The sequence below is a fragment of the Haliaeetus albicilla genome, chromosome 7 (assembly GCF_947461875.1).
Source record: "Haliaeetus albicilla chromosome 7, bHalAlb1.1, whole genome shotgun sequence".
NCBI lineage: Eukaryota > Metazoa > Chordata > Aves > Accipitriformes > Accipitridae > Haliaeetus > Haliaeetus albicilla.
In genome coordinates, this window is record NC_091489.1 from 18,508,139 (window position 1) to 18,524,659 (window position 16,521).

The 16,521-nt window shown below is 40.0% G+C and overlaps 1 protein-coding gene across 1 annotated transcript in view; it reads right to left on the bottom strand.

Moving 5' to 3' along the window:
• PEX3 (peroxisomal biogenesis factor 3) overlaps positions 1 to 16,518 on the bottom strand; it is a 21,289-nt gene extending 4,771 nt beyond the window's left edge. Inside the window, exons 1-7 of the mRNA XM_069787146.1 lie at positions 16,357 to 16,518; positions 8,236 to 8,367; positions 6,769 to 6,850; positions 3,001 to 3,044; positions 1,658 to 1,782; positions 235 to 301; positions 80 to 134 (exon numbers count right to left, since the gene is read on the bottom strand). Of these exons, the coding sequence (XP_069643247.1) occupies positions 80 to 134; positions 235 to 301; positions 1,658 to 1,782; positions 3,001 to 3,044; positions 6,769 to 6,850; positions 8,236 to 8,367; positions 16,357 to 16,429 (578 nt within the window). The 5' untranslated portion in view covers positions 16,430 to 16,518. The remainder of the gene's footprint in view (positions 1 to 79; positions 135 to 234; positions 302 to 1,657; positions 1,783 to 3,000; positions 3,045 to 6,768; positions 6,851 to 8,235; positions 8,368 to 16,356) is intronic.
• Between the last annotated feature and the right edge of the window lie 3 nt (positions 16,519 to 16,521).

The window sequence follows — 16,521 nt, forward strand, 5'->3', positions numbered from 1 at the left end:
TCTAGTAAAACTCATTGTTTTGGGAGCAGTCATCACAATAAAGATTAAAAGCTAACCACAAAGAAGTAGAGACTCTTACCTTCCAAAAACTTTATGCACAGCTTGTTTAACAATAGTTATTAACTCAGTCAGTCCTAGAACAAGAAGAGTGTCAAAATTATTGTAATGATTTGCTCAAGTCTAGAAAAAAAGCAGCATTTTGTAAGTTTAGTTAGCTTATAATAAGCATCATACCATCTCCTAAAAGGTGCTGAATACTTGATAAATATTGCTGCTGAACTTCAGGGGGAGCTAGTGGTGTCTGTGGGGAAAAAATAATAAATAGTTCTGTGACGTGTCAACAGTAGAGAACAATGCAAAAATAATTTCAAACCTGTTGCGACCAATTTCCTTAATTTTTGTAAGACCCTGCAGCAGATGGATTCCCCCATTCTGACCCAACTCTGTAGCTTCTGACCGTCTTCCTGCCATCAACCCATGGATATTTCATAAGTCCTCTGGCACTCTTCAATACTATACAGATCTCTCTTCTATCTTCAGTGGCACACATAAATCTTTCACTTTTCATTCATATATAGGAAATTCTTTTAAAAAAAACCCCTGCATTGCAGGTGAAACTAGACCCTACACCACCCCCAAAATAAAACCTAGTGGAATAGGATATTTATGCTCAGCCCTAACAAAACGCCACCTGGTAGAAAAGCAGCTTTCAGGAACTGAGACAGGATGCCAGTTTGCTCCAGCAGAGTGCCTCAGAGTTGGCCCTGTCAACCCACTTCTCTATTGGAAAAATAACAGAAAGGAAACACATTTCTAGCCCAAACTTATCTTGCCCTTTTAAAAAAGCTTTTTCAGGTTTCACAAAATGAAGCACAACCTCCACGTCAACCCTGGCCTCCCTAGTGAAAGCTTTCCTTAGGCCTGCTGTGACATGCTGTTCCTTAACTCTCAGCAGGAGCTATCATGGGGGGGCATATGACAACTAATCAAAGTTTATATCCATTATTTTTAGATGAGCCATCCAACAATCTGCAGATCTTACTCTGTACAATGGGTACTTGCTTACTGTGGGATTGATATTTTTATTGAGCAGTGATAGATACACTATATAAACAAAAACCAAGTCTTCTGCCTTACTTGGCTCCACCAACAGACATTTAAGGTAGATGACCTTTTGGAGTTACAACCAAATAGTCAAAATTTCAAAGACAACATTTTTCTTCTTTAATCCTAGGAAAATTTAACTGGGGCAATTAATGTATGTGCTAGAAAGACCTAAGCGTTTTTATACATTTGCATACATATCCTGGATTATTCACACAGTATTACTGTTTCACAAAAAAATTAAAGAAATTATTTTATGTTGGTGTTTAGATATGAAGTAACCTTTAAGCAGTACAAATGTAGATAAAGGGTATTCTTCAATACTGCTCGTATTTTGTTAAGCAACAGTATCACCACATCATCCAAATTTAGCGGCTATTAAAACACATCAATATATTTTACTTTGAGTAATGCTTCCACATCTCCACTCTTCTAAGAGCTCTTGGTTTTGTTCTAATACTCCTAAGCTATGCTCTTTTTATCTCTCACAAAATAATTCTTTCACTTCCAAGAATGTGGAAGTTCTACCTTTGAAACAAAACAAGAAACTTACTGTGCCGTTTTTGCAGAGTGCAGCATTATCTAGGTAGATGTAACCGCCAATAATATTTAACTGGACTCGCAAAAGAACTACTAGCATACAGGTACTATATACAGCTACAATGCTTCTTGTGAAACCTTGAAAAGAGACAACAAAATAACTTCAAAGTCAAAGAAATAAGGGTGAGCCAAGGAGGGAGAGTGCTCTCCAAGACTCAAGAAGTGCTGATGATTTTTAAATACACAGTCACATTTCTCTCATTGGTTGTCATAACACATTTTTTCACAACATATACCCAAGATGGTCATGAGTCTAATATGTGCTGGAGCTACATCTGAAGTGTCCCATTTAAAGTCCAATATTAATATCATTTTGCACGTTACACAAGTTATTTTGGGAAAAAATAAAAATCATAAAAGTTGCTCCAGAAGGAAAACAGATGTACTGTCAAATCGTCTTTCTTCATTAGGCCAGGAAATACACATAGTATGTTAGCCCTCATCATGCAATTAAGACACAGAAGGCATAACAGCAGCTTGGGGAAAAAAGTTACCTGAAGCAGGAGCAGCTACTATCTAAAGAACGAACATGAAAATAAGCATCAGCTACCAGCCACTAGGCAACACAGGACGTGTGGAAGAAGTGACATGAATAAATATGGATGAATGTGGAGTAGCAAGGACACGGGAAGAAAGGAGCCGGATCAGAAGTAGGATCTGTAAAGTTGGTGTGAAAAGGAGAAGCAAAACCAAAAGGAAGGGAAGACAAAACCAGGGAGGTGGAGGGATAACAAATAGTACCAAAGAATCAAAAGTAGTAAAAAAAGCTCAGTAGTATTCAGTACATAATTATCTGGCTTCACTATTCTTCCTTCCCTTCCACTGCTTCCATCAGCCAATAAATAAGAACATGAACCAAAGGGTTCATAGCCATTGCTATGGTGGTTCTCCCCAACAGGCTTGAAAAGAGGAAATTGCGGGCCATGTAAGGGCTGGCCTACATTTCTGATTGATGTTTTCTGTTAGGTTCAGCATAGAACTTTCTGGAAAACTAGTTTGATTTTTCTGTGATGGCACAGAAAGTTCTCACAAAGTTTTCTTGAGCATGGTAACATGAAGGCCAATAAAATTCTTCACATTTGTCTCTGAGCTTCTGACTTCTGTGGGGACTATGAAAAATTCCTTCATGAGGAGCTTTTGCGAGTGGGGACGGGAAGTTTGCCATATAGCGTGTCACACTATCTTCATACCTACTCAGACAACAACCCAGTATCAAGTGTGCATTTTAAAGGGTGTGAAAGACATTTTAAATTTATGCCAAATAGTATGTAGATGGAATCTTTCATTTCCACTTACTTATTATCTTTAAATCCTCCCATATTTCTAACTTGTTTGCTGGCCTGTAGGAAACATAAATGGAAATATTAAACATTAAAAAGTATATTTTCCTTGGAAATCAATAAATACGTTAAGTGAAATAGTACTCTAAGGTGAGCCTATTTAACTTCTATAATTATTCAGATCAGATTCATGTCTACATAAGTTTGCCTCGTTCAGGAAAGCAGTGTATAAACAATATGCTTTGAAGTCACAGAAAAGATATTCAAACTTTAATGTATAAGTGTAGTATTTAATGATGTCAATTATAGACTTATATTAATAATTTTGAGTTCCTATGCTAAGCAGCCAGAAAAAGCCCACTGATGATACAAAGTAGTCTTTTCTGGGGCCTTGATCCTGTATGTATTTAAAGCAGACCTCAGTTCAGTAGGGCTTCCTGTATCCACGTGCGCATAATAAGTGCAGGACCAGAATTTCTATACCCTACTTTCGTGCAAGATTTACCATTGCCTGACCTGGTTTTAAAGTTGAGATTTAATCACCAAAAAACAAAGAGATCCCAACCATCTGTGGAAAAGAAGTCTTGCACCATCCACACAAATACAAGTTGATCTTACTTCTTTTGTTGAGGTACGTTGACTTTTTTGACCTGACCAATTCCTAAGATTTTATATATTCTGCAGTCAAAAGAACAAGACTGTATGTAGATTGCATAGATACAACTGAACTGCCTAAGCCATGTTGCATATTTATAACTACTATCTAGAGGTAATGCTAGCAGTATAGCAGCAGTAGCAGAGATAAGAGCAAGCTAACCATCCAAAAAGTTTCATCAGCCATTCTTGCCTGTTAAGCACTGTCAGTAAAGAACGGCCACTCTATCTCTGTCATGGAAGAAATATATTGTGAAAGTCACTTAGAGAAACATTTGGTAATTTCTTAGGATCAGAATTAACACTTAAATATTTCAGGCAGATAGTTCAGATCAACTTTACAGTAGCCTAGTTTATAAAAAATATTTCACCAGAAATAATTTCTCTTTACAGGCACAACACGTGCACTTTGGCATTAGTTTGACCATTATATCACTCACATAAACAATTTTTAAGCTCAGTGCATTCAAATAATGTAAATGAACTGATATAATAAACTATTAAGTCTACAACTCCAAAAAGTAAAGAGACAGATCAAAGAAAGGATAGCTAGAAGAGATACAAGGACCCATGGCACACACAAAAATCAGTTTACATACTTTTTTTGCAAGCTAAGTCAACAGTTTTAAAAGCTATTCTAAAGCAAAACAAAGGAAAGACTGTTAAAAAATACAGCAATATTTCTATAGATAAAACACATTAACAGGACTCAAAACCACATTTGTTACTTATAAGTGCTAGGTTTTCCATGCCAACTGAAGAGAGAAAGGGAAGCCAATACATCGACGTCAGCCAACTACACTTGCACCTATTATGTCGAAACATTTCCTAGAGCTCATGCTTACAAAGTTTCTCCTCACAACTTAAGGCAACAGCCAGGTAACAGTTTAAGTCTGCAAGTATTAAGCCTAACAGTGGAAAGGGATTTTTCAGTCTTCATCTGCTGCAATTTACTAAGACTCAGCTGCTACTCAAAACTCATCTTTTATTTCACATCTATTTGGAAAACTATTACCTGCTATGGAAGCAAAAAGCAATGCAAACAAGCAGAGGTTTGGAATAAAGCTAAGTGCTGAATAGGTGGGAGATACGCAACATCTGCAAGGCTACAGCAGTAGGTACTTCACCTCATCTCATTCAATCACATTTCTTTGAAAAGAGGAGGACAGATGGAGCAAGAACATCTGTGGCCTTGTGTGCCACTCCCTCTTTAAAAGTTTCTCTGAAAGACTGAAGACTTCAGCCTGCTTACACCCCCAACCTACCACTGGCCACCCCAAATTACTAAAACAACATAAAAAGGTTTTAAAATCCATTCACTCCCTTAAATTTAAGTTAAAGGAGCTTACCTAAGCCATAACATGATCTGTAACATATGACAACATAGATCCATAACATGTTAAGCCATAACATAGATTATGTGAGAAAAAGAACACATCTTCAGGGACATTAAGAAAGGTAAATCTCCACATGTACTCTTTTGTATATTCAACAACAGCACTCAAAGGTCCAGAGCCGTTTGATTCATCTTCTCAAATTTAAGTAGAAAGAAAACAAATCTATACCTCCATGTGTACCACAAGAATGCAGAGCTTCTTTAAAGAATCACTTCAACGTGGAATGAGCTCTGATGGCTGATTCTATGATCTGTGCCTTCCCAACCCCTCCTCTGTCTTTTCAGTTAAAAAATTTCAAGCATTTAGTTAAAACTTGCTCAGCATAAGTCAAAAAAGGAAACATTAAGACACAAACTCCACTGTAAGATACACTCTAAATGGACATCCGTGCTTACAGGATATTGCATGTAACCAGCCTTTTAAAAAACACTTGTTTTCAGAAGTGCCTAACAATAATATCAAAAAGTCTCATCTCTATTTTCACTGGCATTACTGGAATTCAGAAGTGTGTTACTGTACCCGTAAACTGTTTCAACTAGTCGCACAAGTTAGAGACACCAGATGTATTTTGATAAAAGAATGCACGCTACAGAGAACAAACTAAGGCATTACATGTCTTCACCATTGAACAAAGGATTACAGGCCTTTGTAGACTATTTTGCTGCACAGTCCAGAAGACAAATCTGGTGATCCACAAGATCTCTTGTTCACTCAGATTAATTTTTCATTGAGTAAAAACTGAAAAATATATTAAGCATTCCATTAAAATTAACTTTTCCTAATTTCTTGTGGTTTGGTGTAAATAATATTAAATTACAATTGGAAATTCTCAGATAATCTATTACAAAAACATAGTTCAGGTGGTAATTCTCACTTTAAATATCACATTCTGTTGCCTTGTTGTGGGAGTTTTTTGACTGAGAAAAGACAATGACTGGATAGGTAATCTATTAAATGCTGGACAGCTGAAGTTACAGCTACATAAATAAGCTAGTGGGAGGTAAACTAGAAAGGCAGTCTAGAGTGAGTCAGAAACGCTGTGTTAACTGCCTACATAACACTTTTACTCCGTGCAAAATGCCAAGCAGCTTACTCTACTTTTAAGGCATGCTGTTATACACTTTATGTATTTGAAAATACGCTATTTGTTCCTGCAGTTATAATGGAACCGAAGGTGTTTTCTGACAGGGAAGCATTCCTCTTAATGTATGACATGCCCCTATTTGCTCTACTTCAAAAAAGAAAAAAAAACAACCAAACAACAAACACACACTTCTCACAGCTTACATCCATTTGCAATCTCATCTTGGATACTTTCTACTACTATTCACATCTGACCTTTATAAGATTACATAAGCATTTTTACAAACACAACATCGACAACTCAGTCAAAATACTCTGTCCTGTTTAAGAGAGGACTAGATCCTCTAAGTACTTTTACCTGCCCATCTTGTAAGCACTTCAACAAAAACCATGGCTCTCACTGAAACATCTTAAAGGAAGTATTATTTCTTGTAATGTTTGGAAAATGCCAGCCATACCTATCAAAATACATCTAACATGACACAAAATATTTACATAGTGATTTCAAAATACTTTAAGACCAGCGACTCAATGGGACACAGAAACAAAATCCTGCATACTCTCTACATTATAAATATATAATTTGAAAAAAAAACTTATCTTATGACCAAAACAAGTGATCTTTAACACAATTAACAAAACAGTCTTACCTATTTTTAAGAAGAGACGTGAGACTCTCAGAATTTAACTGATGCATTAAGGCATCCCTCAATGTTGGGAGCATTGACAGCACTGTTATTAAAAGAAAAAAAAAAAGGAAAAAACCCTGTCAACATAAAAAAAATCATCATAAACCTATCCCCAGTTCTCGCTCAGTAGCTGCTATACAATGTAAATCCAATTGCTCAACAGGCAAAGCTGGGAGAACAAGCAAAATAGGAAACCCTGGGAGTACTCAGAGAAGTGCAATTACTTGCTTATCTGTTACCAGCTTGGGCACAATGCTGCCCTTATGTGGCTATATGTCTTTGTTGGCTCTAGCTGCAGATCACATCCTGCATTATCTGCATATACATGCCTTCAATTCCCCAGAAGAAAACCTGGTGAAAATCTACACTGTGCATTTCTCCAAATGAGAAGAAAACGATCTGAGGTTTGGTTTTATCCAACAAGAGAACCAGAGAAAGGCACGTTTCAAACAAAAGAAAGCTGGTGGTGAAAAAAAATACTTTACTTTCAGAATATTCAATGTCAGATCTGCGGTTATGTGATGGGAACACGAAATGGAAAAAAAGCATGCTCAGAACATAATAAATACTAAGAACAAAGTATGAAAAATCTTGACAAGAATGCATGCTGCCAGACAGAAGGTACTTCATACAAAGAAGGGCAAAGACAAACTTAGTCCTTGCAGTAAAATCAATCCCAGCACTACAAAATGGAAAAGATTAAAATGAAACACCAGTTGGTCAGGGTAAACAAGGTGCACAGAAAGCATTTGCAGCCACCCGAGAAGCCATTACAAATTTCAACAGGAAAAGAAAATGCTGCCTAATTTGTTTTGGAGAAGTAGTTTTGAATGGCCTGTATTTACAAGAATGACAAGGATTTTGTTAAACTCTACTCCACCATCTCCTCTCCAAAAATCCAAACACCAGTGCTATAATATAAATACTGTCACTTTTTGCTCCCAGCTAGTCAGGCACCTTTTAACTGTTAAAATGTAGGGAACTAATGGGCTGACATGCTTCTTATTTGTAAATAAAAATTACCCACCAAGCTCTCTGTGTAGCTTACTAACAATGTGCTATAACAAATAAAATAATCCTGCTGTAAATTCAGTAGTGTTTGAATCTGGGTGCTGTTTCACACCTCAATACGACATGCAGTTTAGGGCAATACACAAAGGGTCTTGAAGTGACAAAAAATTGTAACCTGCATGTATATTTGTATGCATATAAATGGATAAGGGTTCAGATGACACCTAGAAATGCCTTCAAACCTCTGTTCTTCAGATTCTGTTTTTACTATGCAAAATTACTCTATTTATGCATTAGTATTTCATTAAGATTTTGAATTCACCCATATTTCTTATTTGTCTTCCATCCTGTCAATATGTAGTATAAATCCCCAAATAATTCCACCTATCAAGAACAGTAGCTATTTCCTTATCTTACCTGTCATATTGCACGTCCTCTGATTACTTTCAAAATGATATTGCCTTCGCGCTTGGGCAATGTATTCAGCTGCTTCTCGTTCTTGGATTTCTCTGATTTTCTTCTGCCCATATTTTCCCAGTAAATAGACTCCTACAGAGAGATTTTCATAATACAAGCTGCTTTAGAAGTGTGAGTAAGGCCCCTTCAGTCCCTTTCTTTGATTTTAAACCATAAGGGTGCATAGTGGTTTTTTTGGGATATGTGGGTCTTGAGTATTTTAATACTGATTGACAAAGTAATACCCAGAAATAATATTTTCAGAATCAGTATAAGAAACTTTCCTGAGAAGAGTTATCTTGCTTTTCAAAGAAGGCTTTTTTGGTACTACTGCAACATAAACAACTAGTACTGAAGAGATTGAATCTAATATTGGGAAGAGAAAAAATGTAAAAGTAACAAAACCAAAGAATAGAGAAAATAAACTGAAATGCATAGGTCTGGAGATGGATGAAAATTTAAATTTTTTTAAAGATAGCTTTCTAAAATTAGCAGAAGAGGTAAAACTCAAGTCTTAAAAATCACCTAAGAGAAAAACGTTACAGACCAACACTTTCTTCGTTTGGTCCTGAAACTTCCGTAGGAAAAACCGTAGCTTCATGGCCACCTGGACTGTGGCCCTCTTATTTCTTACCATGCCTGGTTCTTACCTTCCAGCCCCACCCTTCTGCCCCTGAGGACCTGATCATCCCTCATCACCCTCACTATGAATCTCCATTTCCACAAAGACCCCACCAAAAATTTTTGCTCTACATTTCCTCCTCTCCCAACATACATCCCTTGGAAGTTGCCCCCAACAGCTTTTCCCACACCACCGGGGGTTCAGAGGTCTCTCCAGGCTGCCCGCAGCCCTCTTCTTTCCTCGTCTCTGTCCTCCTTTCTAAGCCGTTCCTCAAGATACCACTACATCTTCTAGACTTATCCTCAGCACCTTTGCCCACTGCAAGCTGCTTTGCGTGAATTTCTCCCCCTCCACCTGGGGCTTCTTATAACACCTCCTGTGTATCAAGTTCATTTGCTGCCTCCTGTATGTGCTGGTAGCAGCAGTTACCTATTTAGGTGCATAACAAGCTCTTCCCATGTTCTCTCATGAAAGAACTGGGGCAGGGGGAGAGAGAGAGAAGGGAGGAACAAACCCAAGCAGAAAAGACTACTGTACAAGTTGATCATCTTCCGTCCACTGGGGAACAATCCCCTAAGTACTGAAACTCCTCTACAGAGTGTCAGCTCTGACTCTGTCAAGTCAATAATGGTACAAAGAAGAAATCTGAATATCAAGTCTTCATGTTTTTCCACCAAGCACTTTCAGAAGTCATAAACACAGAGCCACAACGTTTTCTTCAAAGTTTAATTTTCGCATTTTGAAGTTAGTATCTGAATTAATGAGGCATTTAACAGCTGCTGAATGCTGAAAGTTTTAGAACTATTTTTATAAGCCTGATCCACAAAAAACAAACAAACAAAAAACCCAAAAAACCCCAACAAAACCAAACTCCCCAAGATTTTGAATTCAGCTACATTTTTAGGTCATTAAAACCTTTCAATACATTCTCCAAAACTATCATCAGTATTTCAAAAGGCTTGTCAACTTTGTGCCCCAATATTAATGGCTGCAAAAACCCCCAGCTATTCGTATTGGCATTATGTTTCCTAATAGGCAACTACAAGCCAGACCAGTTTCGAACAACCACAGTCACTTCCATTTATTTCCCCAAAGCCTCATAACATAAAAATCTGGAAGTCACTCTCTCTTACTTCAGCCTTTAGGCAGACTGACCATTTGCCATGTGGAAGATTCACCCCATTAGATGCAAACTTTAATATTATGGTTCCATATACATAAAAATCAATTTTACCACTAAATTGTTAAACAAAATGAGACTTCAAGAGTAATAATTATATTATTTTTCTCTAAAAAATTATCAATTCCTGCCAAGTATATCTATTTAGAACGCAACTGTCAGGGTACTGATTTTTTTTTCAGCTAACATACTGAAACAAGAACAATTTTTTTATAGTATTAGCAAATAATTTTTGAACACAATATTTTTCCAACCATTTTATCCCACCACATTTTTCACATTACATTCACACACTCATTTGTCCACATGACTACTTTTGTTTATCCCCCCCCCCCCCCCCCCCAAGTAAATCCTTTAACTCCAGGTCTTGTGACAGAAAAGTCACAAGTATAAAAAAAGACTCTTCCTGAACATACACAGGCAGACATGCAAACAATTAAAGAAGAATCATGTGCATGCCCTTGAGTGATATGCTGGAGCAGCACCTTTAAGACTGAGACAGCTAATTGCTTAGTACTCAATTTTTAAAGGTGTGTGATTACTCTGTACTAAAAACTGCTGTGCCTCAGGAGTGTCCAAAGTTGCATTAGCAGTCATGCAGGTTTAACAAGGAGTTACAAGAAAAAACACTCGTCTAAAATGATGCAACACCAGCTACTAGTAGTCTTACTTCTCCCCCCCTGCCCTGAACTAAGCCGTAACTTTGACCCATTACTAACATATGTTATTTACTCTGGTATTATCCTCATCTTTGGGAATGCAACGCATTAGAAGTTAACCAAGGTAAAAGTTACACCATCCATACAGCTTAAGCAAAACCAGCAAACAACAGAAAAGTTTGGATGTCAGCAACAGACTGCCTCTGTTACTAACTCCATGGCTTTTAAGTGCCTCTAAGTCACCTGGAGGACACAGCACCTCACTTGGGAAATTCAAGTCTCGTTTGTGACAATGAACTTCTGCCCACTAGTCACTCATGCCTGAACACAGCAGCAGAGCCTCTGCAAGTCTCTGGCTTATGGAATATTTCAAGGAGCTGCCAGCCTGGGAGTTCGCCTGCATGTGTGCACATTTTACTTTAGAACAACCACATGTATCTATATTGATACACATAGCATTAATTCAGAAGACTTGAAAATAACACAGCTAAGAAGTCCAGAATGCATCACACAAAACCACTGTCACTTGGAGTTTGAAGCAGGACCAGAGAAAGCCACGTCCCAAGAACTGCCATAATGTCAAATCATCCGACGTACCTGTAGGAAACTACATTGACATTTTGAAAGTGTCTGTTGTTTTAAACAAGCAAAGTGGACACCAACTTTTCACAATAGCTAATATAACTCAATTTTACCTCTCAGTATGGGATAGGAGGTCTGCAAAAAGTGGCAGCAGCAACATTTTACTCGCGTCTAATTAGCTAAACCGTTGTAAAGATGGAACTTCACAATGAATCTCACCCATATATTCCATACAAAACCAGGAATTAAGAAAATTCAGCAATAATGAGACTGCCCAAAAGATAATTCCTATGTAAACCTTTTTCTGCTTTCATTAAAATGTGAACTATGCAAACAACTTCTGTCCCAACAGTTCTGATTCAGAGGGTTCAGAAACAGATGAGTGGTACAAACTAGGACTACATCAGCTGATGCCAGAACCTTCAGGTACAGGAACCTCAGTGAGGATGTTGAACTACAATTCATACTGCTTTAAAATTGATCTACAAAGTGAAATGTATTTACATTTGCATTGGATGTCTGTGCTGGTTTTGGCTGGGATAGAGTTAATTTTCTTTATAGTAGCTGGTATGGGGCTGTGTTCTGGATTTGTGCTGGAAACAGTGTTGATAACTCAGGGATATTTTCCTTACTGCTGAGCAGTGCTTACACAGAGCCAAGGACTTTTCTGGTTCTCACCCCACCCCAGCAGCGAGGAGGCTGGGGGGGCATAAGAAGCTGGGAGGGGGCACAGCTGGGACAGCTGACCCCAACTGACCCAAGGGATATTCCATGCCATACGACATCATGCTCAGCAATAAAACTAGGGGGGAGGTTGGCAGGGGGGCCGCTGCTCGGGGACTGGCTCGGCATGGGTCAGTTGGTGTTGAGTAATTGTTTTCACTTGCATCGCTTGTCTTCCTTAGGTTTTATTTTTCTCTGTTATTTATCCCCCGCCCCACCTTTTCCTTACAATTTATTAATTATTTTTTTTTAAACTGCTAAACTTTTTATCTCAACCCATGAGTTTTCTTACTTTTACCCTTCTGATTCTCTCCCCCATCCCACTGGGGGAGGAGGGGCAGTGACTGAGTGGCTGTGGGGTGCTTAGTTGATGGCCAGGGTTAAACCATGACACTGTCCTGCAACACTGGGAACACCCGGGGTCTACAATACCCACACCATGTGGAAGCAACACTTTGATTCATCTGTTAGCAGTGAACTGAGATAACTATGCTCTATTTTGTGTCTGTAGCCCACTTTGGCTGCAGCATTTGTACAGACTCTTCCCATTTTAATGTAACTAATGGAAGTAGCTTACAAAATCTACAGACTCTTACATATTCATGCCAGTGGCCTCAAACAGGTAGGATATTTCTCACATCACATAAGTTATGGCTTACCTCTCTCTCAGCCCTTTCCCTTCTTCACAGGTGGGATGGAGAGATGAGCAGAAGCGTGGGATAGGTAACTAGGAGGCATAAAGTTTTCAGGAAACCTCTTTACAACCCTGTGTAACCTTTACCCTCACTGCCATACTTCCCTCAAAAAAAAAAAAAATTAAGGGAAAATTTTCAGTGTTAAGAATTTTATTATTTAGAAATTGTGCTGACACACAGAAGCCTGCATCCTTCCAGAACATCAACAGCTCTGTAAGTTGTGGTTTGTCATTATGTACAAGCCGTGCATGAACTGACATACAATTGTCTCATTATGTTTGAAAACCATATTTAAAATAAGGTGGCACTAAAGCCTTATTCTCTTGGCACCACTGAGTCCCACCAAAAGCTATTTAACGCCCCTGCACTCACTCACAAACCAAGACAACTTTCTTTGCTAAGCAGACAGACTTCTGAGCTGAAGCGTTCTTTCTGCAAGCCAAAGGTTGCAACAGATGAGATTGAGCAATAACTCATTCACCACTGAAATCAGAACCATACACTGCAGATGCACCCTGAACTGGCTCTTCTACCGCAGCAAGAGAATTTCAACAGTGAATCATTTTGTAATAGCCATTGAAATCTGCCTTGAATGCTGAGCGCTGAAATAGAAACCACTTTAAAAAGTGAATCTACCTATGCAATAAGAACAAGTGAACATTAACACGTCCTTGCAGCTCCGTCATGCTAGCTCTCTCTCTACTTTAAACATTTCTAGTGGGTTTGATCCCAGAGCACTAGATTTTGCTTGCTTGAAGAGATTTAAGTCTTTTTAGTATGCAATTTAATTTATATTGCTAAAAGAACAGACTTCTGAAGAATGGGTTTGTACAGGGTCTCTGCCAACTTGAGGTCTTCTCAACCCCACTCTATGGTTAAGGGAAAATTACACCTGTTGCTTTTCCCTCAATTTGAGTACTTATTTTATGAGTTTTGTATCTTCATAAGCAGAACAGTCTGTTGCAGTGTTGGGATTGACAGAAATTACATTAAGCATGACAGCCAGTGATAACGCACAAAGAATCCATCTCAGTAAACAGAGGAAAGGCCACCAACCACCTCAGATTTTGGTGCAATAATTCTTCAGTAACACAACACTGATACAACATTGAATCAGTAATAATGTAGAGACTCTTCTGTACTGTCTAATGAATCATTAAATATTCACATTAATCTCTGACCATGTGCCAGTTAAAGACTTAAAATCATTAAACCCTGTGATGTCCCATTTTCCTTGTTACATCCTCCTTCTGAGGAAATGCACCTACAGCTCTTAAAAGAAACAACCAAACACCAGAGAGATGCAGATTCCAGTCTCTGGTATTAAATCAGCAGATTTGGATGCTTTTCTTAAATCATTCAGCCACTTCCAAATATTTTGTCTTCAAGTAAAAGCAGTGATGTAAAGTTGCGTTCTACTTTCAACATTAGGCAGTATTTTTTGGAGGACAGTCCTCTGTGGATCTCAGATTTCCAGTTCATTGGTGGCAGCATTACCATAGCTTCTGAAGTTATTTTAAGATCTGATCCATAACTAATATGTAGATGGCCAAAGCACTCGCAATTCAGCTGCTGGACAACTGTAGTGCAGCGCTCTACAGTAAATCCCTCCGTCTCCCAAGCTGCCCTAAAATAACATGGTGCAAGTTGCAGCTGGTGGCAGCTAAGATGTTCGCCTGCTTGCAGATGCCCTGATTTACTACAGAGTCTCAAATACAAAAAAACAATTTTCTACAGAGTTCTCAAATATAACACAGCTCAAGGAAACAGGTATTTGATACCTGCTGCAGACAATGACAGCACAGCTCAATATTTTCAGTCAGAAGTTGAAATGCTTGTTAGAAGAGGAGCATCTTGGGTTTTTTTGGATTGGTCGTACTTTAAATAACTTTATCTTAGTCCCCCCCCCCTTTTTTTTTAAGTGTACTTCATCTAGTCAGTAGCATTTTAATGAAAGTGATACTGAACTGTACATAAACAGCACCAATCATAAGGAAAAAGCTACAAATTCAGTGATATTAGGATGGTTTGCAGGCTGGCAGAAGGCTGTTTAGACATGATGAATTCAGGATTTCAGGCTGTGAGGACTACCAAGAGCCACAAGCTCCCCAATATGTGCTTTCCCACTTGCACATTGATCCACATTTACTAGCTGAAACTGGGACAACTGATGTTTTTACTATTCCCATTTGTCCGCCCACCACTCTCACAAAGACAGTTGAAGGGGAGGGGGAACAGCTTGCAGGTTACAGCCTGGTATATTAAGTAAATCTGTTTACTTAACATGGTGGGTTGTAAGCATGATGGCTCAGAGACCGGTAAACATTACGTTCTACTGTACTTGTAGAGTCAGAAAACCTGCAGGTGAGGGGGTGAACTGAAGAAGTGGTCTGACAAGTACTTCAGTAACCATCATCTAACCTGTTATTGTGTATTAATCGGCACTCTTTGGAAAAACACAGAAGGAATTCATGCTGAAAGGATGCAGGACACAACAATCAAGGCAAGTCAGAAGTATATACAATTCACCTTCACAAGAGACCTCACCTGAATACGAGACAAAACGTACTGCAAAAACCTTGTAGCCCTCAGAATATTTAACTGTTCAGGCAACTTCCAGTGGGTATGAACAAACACAAACTTTCCTTATCAACTCTGTAATATTTAATTCTGTGTCATTTGCATAAGATATAAGTACATCTGATGACTGAGTGTGCAAAGACACGCCTGTACCTTTTGAAGAGTATCTGATCTCCAGATGCACAGATGTACATTTTGTTATTAAACAGAGAGATAGATCCAAGGTGTTCTTTTAAATCCAGTTCCGACTAAAAATAACGCTATAATAACTCCAGGGAAAGGAGGAGCTTACCAGACCATAACCACCCGACAGGTTAAGTCAAGAGCCTTAGGGGAGAAAGAATGGCTTGAGTAATTACTGTAAATCCTCCTCTCCAGTAAAGTTTTGCATCTGCAGTCGGTTTATATTTGACAATTCATCTCAATGCACAAGCCACTTCTAGAAGTACAAGCTTTCAGCCTCTGTCCTAAGAGTAATAACACAAACGTCACCCACGCTTCGCGCGGTTATACGTTACTTCAAACCAACACGAACACCCGCCGTAAGAACCCCCAGGCAACTCGAATCCCCGTGTTTCGGGACTTACAGGACGACGCGCAGATTCTCCTGCCCGCCTAAGAGAAAAAGTCCTCCTGCCACCCGAGCTCTCCCGCAGGCGGTCGGGGGTGGGCTCCGGTGCCGCCAGCAAGGCGAAGGGCTGCTCCACGCCACTGCGGAGCTCCTTGCAACAGCCCACCGCGGCGGCCGTGCAGGGACGGGGCCGGCCGGGCCCGCGGCACCGCCGGGCCGGTCACACCAGCGGCCGGCGCCGGGCTGGCAGGGGCGCGGCGGGCAGACGAGCCTTCTTTCCTACCGGCGGGGAACCCGCCCGACCACCGGCGGCTCGTCGGGCTGAGCGGCCGACCGCCGCCTCTGAGGGGGCCTCGCCGGCGGGAACCGCGAGCACTTCAGCGACAGCGGGCAGGCCCCGAGGCCGGCTCCGCGCCCAGCCCTTCTGTCGCCCCCCCCGCCGCCCCTCGGCCCGGCCGCCGAGCACTCACCGCCGAGGAAGGTGCCGAGGACGAGGCACTTCTTCTTGTGCCGCTTGAGGAAGCTCCAGAGGGACCGGAGCATCGTGCGCGCCCGGTCCGGCCCGGCCCGGCCCGGCCGCCCCTCGCCTCCCCGCGTCGGCGGAAGGGGCGGTGGCGGCGGCTCCGCCCGCGGTG